The 13,321-nt window shown below is 31.3% G+C and overlaps 1 protein-coding gene across 4 annotated transcripts in view; it reads left to right on the forward strand.

Annotated features, from left to right (window-relative positions):
- LOC129231404 (tetraspanin-33-like) overlaps positions 1 to 13,321 on the forward strand; it is a 54,751-nt gene that overhangs the window by 13,924 nt on the left and 27,506 nt on the right. For 2 of the 4 annotated variants that reach the window (XM_054865709.1, XM_054865712.1), the window contains exon 1: positions 7,661 to 7,815. The exons of the other annotated variants lie outside the window; for them this stretch is intronic. In XM_054865709.1, coding sequence (XP_054721684.1) covers positions 7,743 to 7,815 — 73 coding nt within the window. In that variant the 5' untranslated portion in view covers positions 7,661 to 7,742. Of the gene's footprint in view, positions 1 to 7,660; positions 7,816 to 13,321 lie in introns of those variants that run through there. 4 annotated transcript variants of the gene reach the window in all.

Genomic DNA, 13,321 nt, shown 5'->3' on the forward strand with positions numbered 1-13,321 from the left:
TTTGAGCTTTGTAGGTTTGGAAAAATGTTCGCGCCATTTTTAGACTGGTAGATGTGTTTTGATCGCCCTGGTGGTTTGATGTGGGTTTTACCGAGTCAGTATTAGAATATTTTTGTGGTTTTAATATTTTGCTCAATACTTTGAACAATTCTATTTGTTAGTCATATTGTGTGCTCTAGCAGTGAGAATAGTTTAAGGATTTCGTGTTATCAATTTAAAATAAAGCCTATTGGATTAGTTGTATCCAGATGCAATGGAGATATATTTAGCACCACTGGTCACATGTAAGTGTTGTTGAATATCTTTGTACATGTTAATATACAAATGTATTTTCCTTGTTAATATGCATTTGATAGAATTCCGATGATAGTTTATTTAGAATTTATACAACTATTATAAAGTTAAAAGTGTATCGTTGATCTTTGAAAATACAATGAAAGTTTTGGCAACAATAAGTACTTAATTTAATTTATTAGGATCTTATCCAACAACTTATTTGAGATTATTGCAAGTTTCTTGGAAAAACAGTTCGGATAAAACGAACTGATTGATATTGATATATGCTTAAGCATAATGATTATGTACTAATAATCTATGTTGCGATTCCAATGAGTGAAAAATTTCGATATCATTGGGGGGGGGGGATATGTAGCATCTGAACCAAAAATTCTTCACGTGCATGTCAATGATTCTGTTTTTAAACACAATAGATATGCGGTACTCTCTATCAGGTATATTATCATATGATAACTTCAACCAGTTTTTAATAGCATTTTATTTTACATATTCTGCAAATAAAAATATCATATTTTTCATGTATGTTTTTCCATGCCACCCAGACAATGTACGACGAAGGGAATATCGAACAGTATCAGCAGGGATAATTGGTGTCCTATTCAAATCCATTAATTTTTCTGCTGGTACTGTTTGATTAATTTGACTCATCTGAAGTTGATATAAAACTCTTTCATTTGTCACTTTTCTGTTATTTGACTTTGCCAGTATTCAATTTTCTGTGAATGGTACAAATAGAATTAATTAAACATTAGGTTATTCACAAAATAATGCTGTAATTTCATACACACACAAATCGTTATACTTAAAATAAAACCCTATGCAAGAATTTAAAATATTAAAAGTAAAAATATTTTATTTTCAAAAAATATTTAAAAAGTTATGTCAAGTATGGACTTTTTGTTTCATTAAAAATTTAGTTCTTTAAAATGATATATAATATAGATATAGTTAACTATTCTAAAATTATTACTTTTTTTAAATTTGCATTTGTTACTCAAAGATTTTTTAAATTAACATCTGGAGAGAAAACTTACCTAACATACATCTCTACTCCAAGCATCCATGACTGACCAAAACTTTTTATAGTTTTCTTTTGAAATTTTGGAAAATTGTTGCAATTTTGGACTGTATGGACAAATATGTCTCATCCATTTACACAAAACTTACTGAACTAATTTTCACAAAACTAGACAAACACTATATAACCAAAAGTATTGAGACACTTTGAAAAATTCACATTTTTACGTATTTCTCGAGAAATAAAAAACACATTGTTCTTTAATTTGTTCACATAAAAAGTATATTCCAGTAGTCACTTTCCAGTAAAAATTAAGTCTGCTATTCATTTAGGGGACCAGCAACAAATTGAGCAAACAAACAAACAAAAAAAAGGTTTTTGATCATATTTCTTTGCTAGCTGGGAATAAGCTATAAATTTCAGAAAAAGTTAACGAACTATGTAGAATATATTTTTATATTTTCGTGAAAGTACCTCTTGCACACACGGAGATATAAGCATTTCTTTCAAAAATGCAATTTTTTTTTTTGAAGGTTTTCGACTCATAACACGCAGAGTTTTCCGTCAAACGTTGCTAAACTTTCGAAATATCTGACAGCATACAAGAGAAACTTAATAAAATTTGAATTTAAAAGATTGAAAATTTAATGAAATATGAACGTTTAAAGCAATTAATTTTTCACTGCGCATGCGCAAAAAATAGCAATTTATAACTTTCATGATCCAAAACCCAGATAGATTCTGTGAATCATTAAAAAAATCCACTTCGATCTCATTAAAATTTTAAAAGTTATCAGCAATCTAATGAGTCGAATTTCAATAGTTCTTGGATAAGCGACGAAAGGTAAGGGGTCTTTCGCAAACTGGCAACACTTACTTGTTATCGTGTAGAGTGGTCCATGATAAAAACAGATCTTTTGAGAACGAACCCTCACGAGTCGTCGCCTATCTAAGAATTATTGAAATTCGGCTCATTAGATCGCTGATAACTTTTTACATTTTATAGATATCGAGGTGGAATTTTTTTTATGAGTGGCAGGATTTATCTGAGCTGTTGATTATAAAGGTTATAAATTGCTTTCTTTTGCGCATGCGCAGTGAAATATTGATTGCTTTAAACATTCATATTTCATTAAATTTTAATCTTTTAACTTCAAATTTTATAATTATGTTTCTTTTGTATGCTGTCAAATATTCCGAAAGTTTAGTGACGTTTGACGGAAACCTCTGCGTGTTATGAGCCGAAAACTTTCAAAAGAAATTTGTATTTTTAAAGAAATGCTTATATCTGGGTGGGTGTAAGAGATACTTTCACGAAAATATAAAAATAAGTTCTACATAGTTCGTTAATTTTTTTCTGAAATTTATAGCTTATTCCCAGCTATTTACAATGACAATGATCAAAAACCTTTTTTTGTTTCCTCAATTTGTTTTTGGTCCCCTAACTGAATAGTAGACTTAATTTTAGTTGGAAAATGACAGCTAAAAAATTCTTTTTATGTGAAAAAAACGACAGAGCAATTGGTCTTTTATTTTTCGAGAAATCTGTAAAAATGTGAATTTTTCAAAGTGTTCGAATACTTTTAGTCATATAGTGTACATGTTATTCCATTTAATAGTTTAGTTGATAAAAAACTGTCCATACTCTCTCACAAAGCTTATATTCCCTAAAGGTTAATAATTAGCCCTTCAGTATTCCCATTTATACAAAATCTCCTGAATCAATTTTCACAAAACTTCAAACATGTTCATTTAATAGCTTTATATATAAAAAAACTGCAAATACTCTACCTCGAAACTTTAGGGCTTAAGGGTTAAGAATTATTCCTTTACTACCCCCATTTATACATAATCTGGCGAACCAATTATCACAAAATTTAACACATATGCACCCAGTAAATATTAACGGAATCAAGCCAATTTTATTTACAAAATCACCTTTATTTACATCATTTAATTATAAAATCAAAACCACCACTTAGGATGCCCCCCCCCTTTTGTCCAGCAACATTTTTACTCTACTGGGCATAGAGTCAACGAGTTTTGCCCTTTTCTTTGAATTCTTGATCTCTGAACCTTGTTTTTAGTAAAGCACAAATCCTTTTTTCTTTTGTTGCGCAATCAGATTTTCACTCAATGTCACAATGGCCTGCCTCTTCCACGGAGAAATATCCATGGCTAACAAAAAGGTAAAAAGTGACCGGGTTGAGAAAAAAACAGCAAAAATATGTAGAAATTTATAACACTTAAACAAAACACAATATTTATGACAAAAAAAAACAAAAAAACGCGAGGTTACAGCGCCTAATCAACTGGTAGGCTAAACAGCTGCTATAAACAAAGATTGAACAACCTAAAAAATTCGAAAATTAAAAACTCCCAACTTGATTCCATTATTCGCACAAGGGTGTATGTTGTTCCATTTAATAGCTTTATGCATAAAAAAATTGTTCGTAGTCTACCATGAAGCTTATTAACCGACTTCAAAAAGGAGGCGGTTATCAGTTCATACCGTATGTATGTTTTTTTTTGTTTGTTTGTTTGTCCATTCACAGCGTCTTACCCAGTGAACCGATTTTGATGATTCTTTTTTTAATGGATAGGGGATGGCTCAACTTAGGTCCCATTACTTTGCTTGACCATATTTGTCCTTTAGAAAAAAAAGTTATGGGCAAAAAACAACAAATTTCATGCACTTTCCCTATTAAATGATTAAATTTAAAACCCATTGTTGTGAAAGTTTGGTGCCATACGACAGTAACATTAATAGTAAGTGTAGTGATAATTTTGAATGAAGGCTTCTCTGAAGCAAGCATCAAGTTTCTTCAGGGGATATTTCGATAATGTGGAATCTGGCGCTGTCGTCTCATTTTCGGTGTAAATAATTTTATTTTGGTAACCCTGCTGATTTATAGTAAGCCCATGTGAATTATCGAAGTCTTCCCTTCTTCAGTGCTATTGCTCCATAGCTGAGGTAAACCTACTCTGGAAGCGAGGTGATGCAGTAATTAGGATCTGCTTAGCCTTCACAATGCTACCATTTGGTTTGCCTCAACTACACAGTAGTATTTTTATCGTTATCATCTACGCCAATAACAGATGATCAGGGATAAGTAAGAAAATACAGGATTGCATAACAAGCAACTTGTATGCTGTGAAATAGAAACTAGTTAGGGAAAACGTAATACTTAAATGGTTATAATTAAATTAACTACACATGAATTCCAGAGAGGAACAAAGATAAGTTTTTAGTGCCAACCGCCTAAAGTTTAATGCGTGTTTATAGTTTTTTTTTTTAGTATGGAGCATTTTTATGAAAAAAATAAGGCGAAGTTTCGTGATGGTAACTTCTTACTATTTCTGAAATACCTACATTTACACTAAAAAGAATGAAATAAAAACATTTTGGGAAAAAAAAAAAAAAATAGAACCGACTTCAAAATTGTTCTAAAAAGTGAAAAATAATTTTATTCTTTAAACAAGATCGATAATGCTTTTAAATATAATTTTTGAAGTTGGCGCAAAAACGATAGATAAAATCATTCACAGCCGTAACTCAACTATAACTATAAATTTAACCAGGCCCAGTTTCTTCACTATCACATACATTATGCATTGATGACAGCATATTTGAATAACGATATAAATCTTTCATTCGTAACTTTGGATGCTTTTCTGAAAAAAATATGAACGAAGCATGGTTACACTGGATTTTACGTTTTGTTTTTGCACCAACTTCAAAAATTATGTTTAAAAGCATTATGGATGGTGTTTAAAGAATAAAATTATTTTTCACTTTTTAGAGCAATTTTGAAGTCGGTTCTATTTTTTTTTCCAAATTTTTTTTGGGTCCTTAAAGGGTTAAAGTTAGCCCTACATTACCCTCCTTTACTCAAAATCTGCTGAGTCAATTTTCACAAAATTAGACACTCATGTTATTCCATTTAATAGTTTTACGCATAAAAACTGTCCATACTCTACCGAAAAGCTTATGGTCTTTAAAGAGTTAAGAATTCTACGGTACAATTTTTCACAAAATTTGACATACATGCTATATGCTATTTCATTTTATAGTTTTGTGCAAGGAAAAACTGTCCATACTCTATATAGCAAAGTTTATGGTTTACAGGTCAAGAATTATCCCTTCACTAACCCCATTTACACCAAATCTACTGAACCAATTTTCACCAAATGTGACATGCATGTTGCTGCATTTAATAGCTTTATGCACAAAAAACTGTCCATACTCTACCACGAAGCTTATGGTCCTTAAAAAGGGCTAAGCATTAGTCCTCGATTAACGCATTTGCACAAAATGTATCGAACCAATTTTCATAAAATTTGACATACATGTTGTTCCACTTAATAATTTTATGCATAAAAAACTGTCCTCACGATACCGCGAAACTTATGATCCTTATAGGGTTGAGAATTATCCCTCCAATTCCTCAATTTGCACAAAATATACACATAACCAATTTTCACAAAATTTGACATACATGTTATTCCATTGAATAGTTATATGCGTAAAAAACTATTCCGCAAAGCTTATGGGTCCTTAAAGGGTTAAGAACTAAAATGTGGGAAGAGATGACCAGACGATACATTGGCTTTCTTATATCCTAAATTTGGCTTTCGGATCATAAAAATTTCCTAGCATGAATCAATATTGATCTAATTGGAGCATTGCCACATGGTCTGTTAAACAGAGAGCTATGGAATAGGTAGCATCAAAGAATAGACAAAATGAACATAAATAACGGTGGGAGATCATGTGATAGATTTTTGGAAGCGTCGCGTGACGAAGGTCGATACGCGGAAATCATCCGTAAACAAATCAATTGCTTCTTTCGTAAAATATAATCGTAAACCTAAGGAAAATATGCGATTCTCTGGTTTTCGTCAATGTGGAGAATTTGCAATGTTTCAAGTTCGGTAAAGCAAGTTATAGTTTTAGTAATAAAGCGAAAGAAATGTTTTCAAACTAGTTTACAGTGATAAAAGATTCGCAAATAATAATAATGCAATAAATAAGAATGTAGGGAAATGCTTTATTTTGACGGGACTGAACTGGATTCGCTAACTTAACTGTTTTAACTGGTAAGACTGTCATTTTAGGAGAATGACGAAACGTAAAAGTGGTCAACAATGAAAGCTGTCTACTGGAGTTTTGAATTAATCCACCTAATCCACCGGGGTTAGGGGAAACAATTCAACTATCAAAATATTAACAATTACGCAATTGCTTTGTTCAAATGTAGAAGTAATTTTCCCCCGTCATACCTTGACGGGCGATTTTCTATAATGAACAATTATGCAATTTACCTTTTATTTGCAAGTATACAAAATTTTCTTCTTTATTCGATTGTACATTAGTCTCCTATCGCCCCCAAATGTCCCTAGGCCTTTCATTGCCCCTTTTAGTTATGAATTGTCCACCGTAACACTCTCTTACTCGTACTAGAGGAGCTGACACATCCGACATTTTGGTTAAAAAAGTGTGCGTGTGATAATATTAGTATATGTAAATTCGGTTTTTGAAGGGAAATCTTTCCTTATTTTAATTTGTAATTAATATTCATTCTTACTGTGCTGAAGAAATACTTAATTTTTTTCTTACAGTGCAACCCCGTTTTTACGTCTCCCCGAGTTTACGTTTTCCCCGCATTTAACGTTTTTTTCATCAGGACCCAATTTTTCCTTTGACTAATAATGTGAATTTAACCCAGATCGTAAGTATGTTATTTATGGAATTTCCCGCATTTAACGTTTTTTGTGGAAAGGAAAAAAAATGTTTTAAAAGAAGTAATGGTTTTTCCTTTTGTGTTTTTTTAAAGGTAACCCACGATGTTGAAAGTTAATCTTATGAAAACAGAAATGCATTCCGCAGATTCCTGTCTACTGTAGCTAGTTTCTTCTTTCTTCTCATTGTTTGAGGGCACATTTTTGATCATTTTATGAATATTATACACATATTTTACCTTTTAAAAAAGTCCTATTAACTACCTTTAGTTTGTTTTCATATAATTTTTACTTTCTATATAGTTCTCGCATTTTGCGTTTTTACCCTGTCCGTCGAAAAACGTAAAATCGGAGTTTCACTGTATATACTTCAAAAAATGCATCCTTTTCGACTAAGAAGTTGATACTCCAAGCTAAATTATCCGAACAAAATTTACTTTTAATACTGCTGCTCTGAAGAGAATTAGAATTATTATCCACAGTATGAAACAAAGCGCAACGACAAGATGTCAACAAAAACGTATTCCATCGCATAGCTGAAGAAAAATATTTATAGCTTTTATACAATTTCATTTTTTTACGACCCATTGTGATTCGTTACAGTCTCTTCATCGCTGTTGTGAATTCATATACACCATGAAATTCTGAATTGATAGAAGGTTGCTTCTTTCCCCAATGGCATACAATGGATTTTCGACGCAATCCGATTGCGTCATTTTTCAACTCAAACTATTTAAATGATGTCGATAATCCCACAGGTATGTAAACTCGATTCAGAGTAAACGTTTGAGTGGCTTTTACAGTAAACTCCCGATTATCTGCGGAATAGGGTGGCACGGTAACCGCGGATCAGCGAAAACCGCGGATAATCCGAATAATAGGTAAAAATGATACTTAGTGCATACAATAGCTAAAAAATATTAGTAGCACTCACACGGACATTTAAATTACTCGTAAAACTAAAAACATTGCTACATTACATCTACTAACATTGAATATAAAAAATATATGCAAAATCTAAAAGTGAACAATAACACAAACATAAGTTAAAAAAAAAAAATGTGAAAAGACCCGTGAATATTCCAATCGTGGAAAATCCGACCGTCGATAATCGGGATCTTACTGTATTTTGTGTTATGGGAAATATGTTGTTGATTCAAGAATGTTTTTTAAGTTGTACTCTATATTTATGAATGTGTGAAAAAAAAAAGTCTCGAATTTCATGAAATACAGGGTGTTCGAAAAGTCCTTGACACATTTAAGAAAATCATAGAAAAGCAATAAATTGTCATATGAATTTGCTGTTTCCCCCATAATACTTTACAAGTTCAAAAGGTTTTTTTTTTGACATCATAAAAAAATGTAGTAATAAATATTTAGTTATAAATATTTAATAATAAATACTACTGCCGTTTAGATATTTTTCATATTTCTTTATTTTTGCTCTTAATACACTGCTATGTATAGCAATGTATGAAGAAAACTTTCAACAACTTCAAAAATAGCTTACAAACAATAACTTCAGAATTATTAAATGCTTAACTATGCACAACAATGTCAACCTTTTTTGTGTAAAATACAGAGTACGAAACGTATTTCGTTACCTTACCGGGAGAGTGCAGCACTAGATCTTTTATTATTACAATTTTTTTTATGGTGTTATATATAAAAAAAAAAAAAAAAAAACTCTTGAACTTGCAAAGTATTATAGGGCAAACTGCATATTCATACGACAATTTATTGCTTTTTTATGATTTTTTAAAATGTGTCAAGGACTTTTCGGACACTCTGTATTTTCCTTCAAATGTATAGTATACACTCTTTAATCCAAACCCTATTAAACCGGACTTTGTTTAATCCAGACAGTCATTCAGATGTACAAAATATAGGGTCATCCCATCGTGACGAATGTAACATTCAGAGACTATGTTTAGGTGCATAACAAGATGGTTTAAACGTGTAATACTAATTTACTTGTGGTTTTGCGGAACTTTGTGAAATAATAAAACTGCTATGTAATACTTCATTCAAGAAAGCGCAGTATAAATCACATAAATTGGTTTTTGAAACTAAATTACCATACTGTGACGAACGTAACCTTTTTGCAACCTGGAATATTTACATGAAATACAGTTCTCAATTTCTCTAAAGTTTAGGTAGATATTATTGTAAAAACAATGTATTGCGTTATTTTCATTCCTAAACTTTATTTTTTATGCAGAATGATACTCATTTTCGTTTATAATGTAACAAAAGCAAATATTTATTCAAAATATGACGCGTGACGAACGCATCTCTAAAAATGGAACATTTTAGAAATTGACTTATCGAGTTTTTTGGACAGGTACGTGTCTAAATACTAATTAATAAGCTTGTATTGATATTTTGTCTTAAAATCAGCACTTCTATCAATGAATTTTCAACTCGGATAAAATAAATGTTTTTTTATTTGCTTTGTGCAAAATTTATTTTTTTCTCTTCTGTTTTGAAGTGAAACTTTTTATAAGAGGGCTTTGAATTTCTGATCCCCAACCTTTTTGTGTGACGAAAGTGACGTAGTTGTTTTTTAATTGTTGCCAAAAACAATGAAAAATTAATTTCAAGGCTAAACTTAAGCAAGCATATATTTGCGGATTTTGGACATTTGAAACTTTTAAAATAATGTACTTTTTCAGAGTTTTTTTTTTTTTTTAAATAAAGTCAAGTCATCAGTTTAAAAGCGCATTCCACATTGCTAAGTTTCGGCCTTGAAATTAGTTTGTTAACTTTTATTACTAAAATTATCATTATAGATGTTATTATTTTTCATTATTTGTAGCAACAATTAAAGAGCAGATTTCAAGTAACGTTTAGTTTTCTCGTTGTTTGTAATCAATATTCTTCATTAAAACATACAATTATGTTGTGAATAGGTCTAAGTCAGGCGCAGAAAGAACAAGAGCTTGGCGTGAGAAAAAATATGCGGGTGAAGTATCAGTCAAAGAAAGGGTAAAAGTTTCACTTCTAATCGTGGGTCTCTTTGACTCTCTCTCTCATTCTCTCTCTCTCTCTCTCTCACACATATGTGTGTGTGTGTATATATATATATATATATATATATATATATATATATATATATATATATATATATATATATATATATATATATATATATATATATATATATATATATATATATATATATATATATATATATATAGGGGCAGACTGGCTGAGTTTGGCCCAGTCGGCAAAAGAATATTTTGGCCCACCTCTGTAAATTAAAAAAGTGAAATTAAACAGTGCCGAATCACATTCTACCACGGTCGACTACTACCGCTAGTTCCTATTTTCCTTTAAGTTTTTAAATCAAGTTTTTAAGTTTAAAAAAAAAAGAAAATTGTTAAGTGTAAAATGAAGCTAACTTTGACACATTTTTTACGTGCCTTGAAAGAAGGATACTATGGTTACAAGTCTTAAATCTCCGAAATGTGAAGTTTTAGAAATGCAATTTTAGGCTACCCTTGGTAAAATTAATGGAACAGGGAAGCATCGAGGGCTCTCAACGATAACTTTTCGACGCTGAACTATTAAAAAACGCAAAACTATCTTTGGTCACGTTAGAGAGAGAAAAAGGCTCAATGATCTCATTTTGAAGCATTTCAAAACTGAAGTCTACTCGACCCAATTTCAAACTACATTTTGTTTGATACTATAGAGAATCTGGCGACACTCTTTGGGGAATTTTTCGACTTTGAAATTTTAAAAACGTAATCTTATAATATATTTGGAAGCTTTAAAAGGAGAGGAGACAGGTTTTCCTAGCGTTTGCTCTAATATTTTTTAGGTGGACGCCGTACCCTTCCGCTTTTAATGTATCCTTTGACCCTTTACTTAATGAACCCTCCTTGCCATTTAAAAGTTTCAACAAAGCTTCCCAAAAGTAACATTGTTTTGAAAGGTAAAGATTTACTGTGTGAATCTTAATTTTTAATGCGTGAATTTCACACAAGCCTGTGCTTGAAGCGTCACTTACTCGTTTCAATCACTTATCCACAAGAATCTGATCAAAATATATAACTGAATGTCTTTTGTATTTTTTTTTTAAATTAAGCATCAAAAAAGCTTTTCAATATTTTAAAACTAAATATCATCCAAAACACTTGGACATTCTGTTCACATAGTATACCAAAAAGTAAAAAAAGCTCCTTTTTTATATGAAAAAACTTATATTAAAAAGTACCCTTTTATCTGAAAGCGCACTGCTTCTCTTTTGGCCTGGGGGAAACAAGTTCCCTCTCGGCCTTTTTTTCTGAAACTGCAATGAATTTTAGGCTATAGAGCAGATAACAGGGTTACGGAGCTCTCCCAAGGAAATTTCTATAAGTAAAATTCTAAGCTATTTTTAGTGACTCCAAGAGGATACCGAAGGTTCAAAGACTTTGTCTGGAAATTTTTCGATATTTAAGTCTGAAAAACACAATTGAGAGCCTTAATTCAAGAACCAGGTAAGTCCAGACTCGCTCATTTTTTAATAAGACCAACAAATAACACCAGTTGTAGAATAGAAACTCTATTTTCTTTCTTACATTACTTAATACAAACAGAGGTCTCATCGCAAATTTCTGTCCCGTTGTTGCACCAATCGGAACATCTGTATTGTCCACACGCAAAAATGAATTTAAAGAAAATAAATAAAAATTTGGACTTATTTGGTGATATTTTTCACTCAAGATATTCACACGGAGCAATTACAATATTCATATATCACGCGTTAGTAAATAAATAAAACTTTTTAGTCACTTATACAATTTTTTTAAAGCCAAAACCTTGTTCGGTGATTACTTTGTATACATTTATACTTTATTTTTAGACGTAGTTATTATAAACTATTTTGCAAGTTATTTTTTCGGACATGCATTTAATTATTTGTCACGTACGGTATCAGAGCTTTATCTGAAATTTAACTTTGAAATATATCGTAAAATCAATTGTTATTTTGCAATGTCAATTTTCTTTCCGAAACTGGAATTAGGGCGAGAAACGTTAAACAAAAACTGTCCGCGAGAGAGACGAAATTATTCTTTCACAATTCCAGTTTCGGTATTAGTCGCTTTCTATTTCTATTTTGTAACGCGTATGATTTCAACTAATCCAAAATATTTGTTGTGGAGCACTGAAGGTCACCATCAGAGTTTGGGACATTTGAATTTTATGTATTTCAAATGGAAAACATACTTTGAGAGGTAAGTGCGATATTTTTTTGGTCATGGTTCATACATTTATGTTAATTTTTTAATCAGCATGAGTTTTCCTAAATTAAAGGGTCGAACTGTGGGAATTATTTTTAGTCTCCAGTGGCCAGTTATAGCAATTTATTTAGTGGCCACTTTTTTGAAATAGCGGCCACTTTATTTAATCATTTTTTTCATGATTTATACATTTATGTTAATTTTTTAATCGACATGAGTTTTCCTAAATTAAAGGGAGGAGTCTGACTGCGATGAGGAGGTCTCGGGTTCGAATCCCGGCTCGAGCATGAATGTACTTTCTTCCTCCTGTCCGTGTATTTCCTTTGTGTAAATGTGTTGTTGTGCTGTGAATGGTTGCTTAAACGGGTCTTACGGCATGTGTTTACTGTGGACGTCGGACTTGACACCAAATTAAGGTACAGTTGGAAAAGGGAAGCTGCGCACCATAAATTGCCAGCTTAGCTTGCACATGGCAACAACATTTATATTAACTTTTTAATCGACATGAGTTTTCCTAAATTAAATAGTAAAACTTAGGAATTTTATTGCCAGTGACATGTCGTAACAATTTTACTAGTAGCAACTTTTTTAAGATAGCGGCTACAAAGTGCCCAGCGAAAAATATTTATATATTTTTTCATTTGCTGAACTTAAGGGTTCTAAGTAGGGGAACATGGGGCAAAGTGAAATAGCGGGGCAAACTGAAATGGTGAAATATTTTCTCTGCTTTTAACTTCACGTATCTGGTATTATTTTAGCTATGTAGTATCATATGTAGTCTATACCAGTCAAGAAAAAAATACCGCAGAATGTTAAAGCATTTGGTAATACTGGCAATTTTTAAAAAATGATACTCATATTGTAATATTTTGTTGTAAGTCAAAAATTAGTTTTGTTACTATAAAATGATGAAGTTATTGTTATTAACATTTTAAATATTAATTGAGACCTCCTAATATTTAGTGCAGCATTAATTTAGTTAACATTAAGCTCATTTTTATTTTGAATAAATTGTACAATTAGTCAAGTAGAT

The sequence above is a fragment of the Uloborus diversus genome, chromosome 10, assembly GCF_026930045.1.
Source record: "Uloborus diversus isolate 005 chromosome 10, Udiv.v.3.1, whole genome shotgun sequence".
Classification (NCBI taxonomy): Eukaryota; Metazoa; Arthropoda; class Arachnida; order Araneae; family Uloboridae; genus Uloborus; species Uloborus diversus.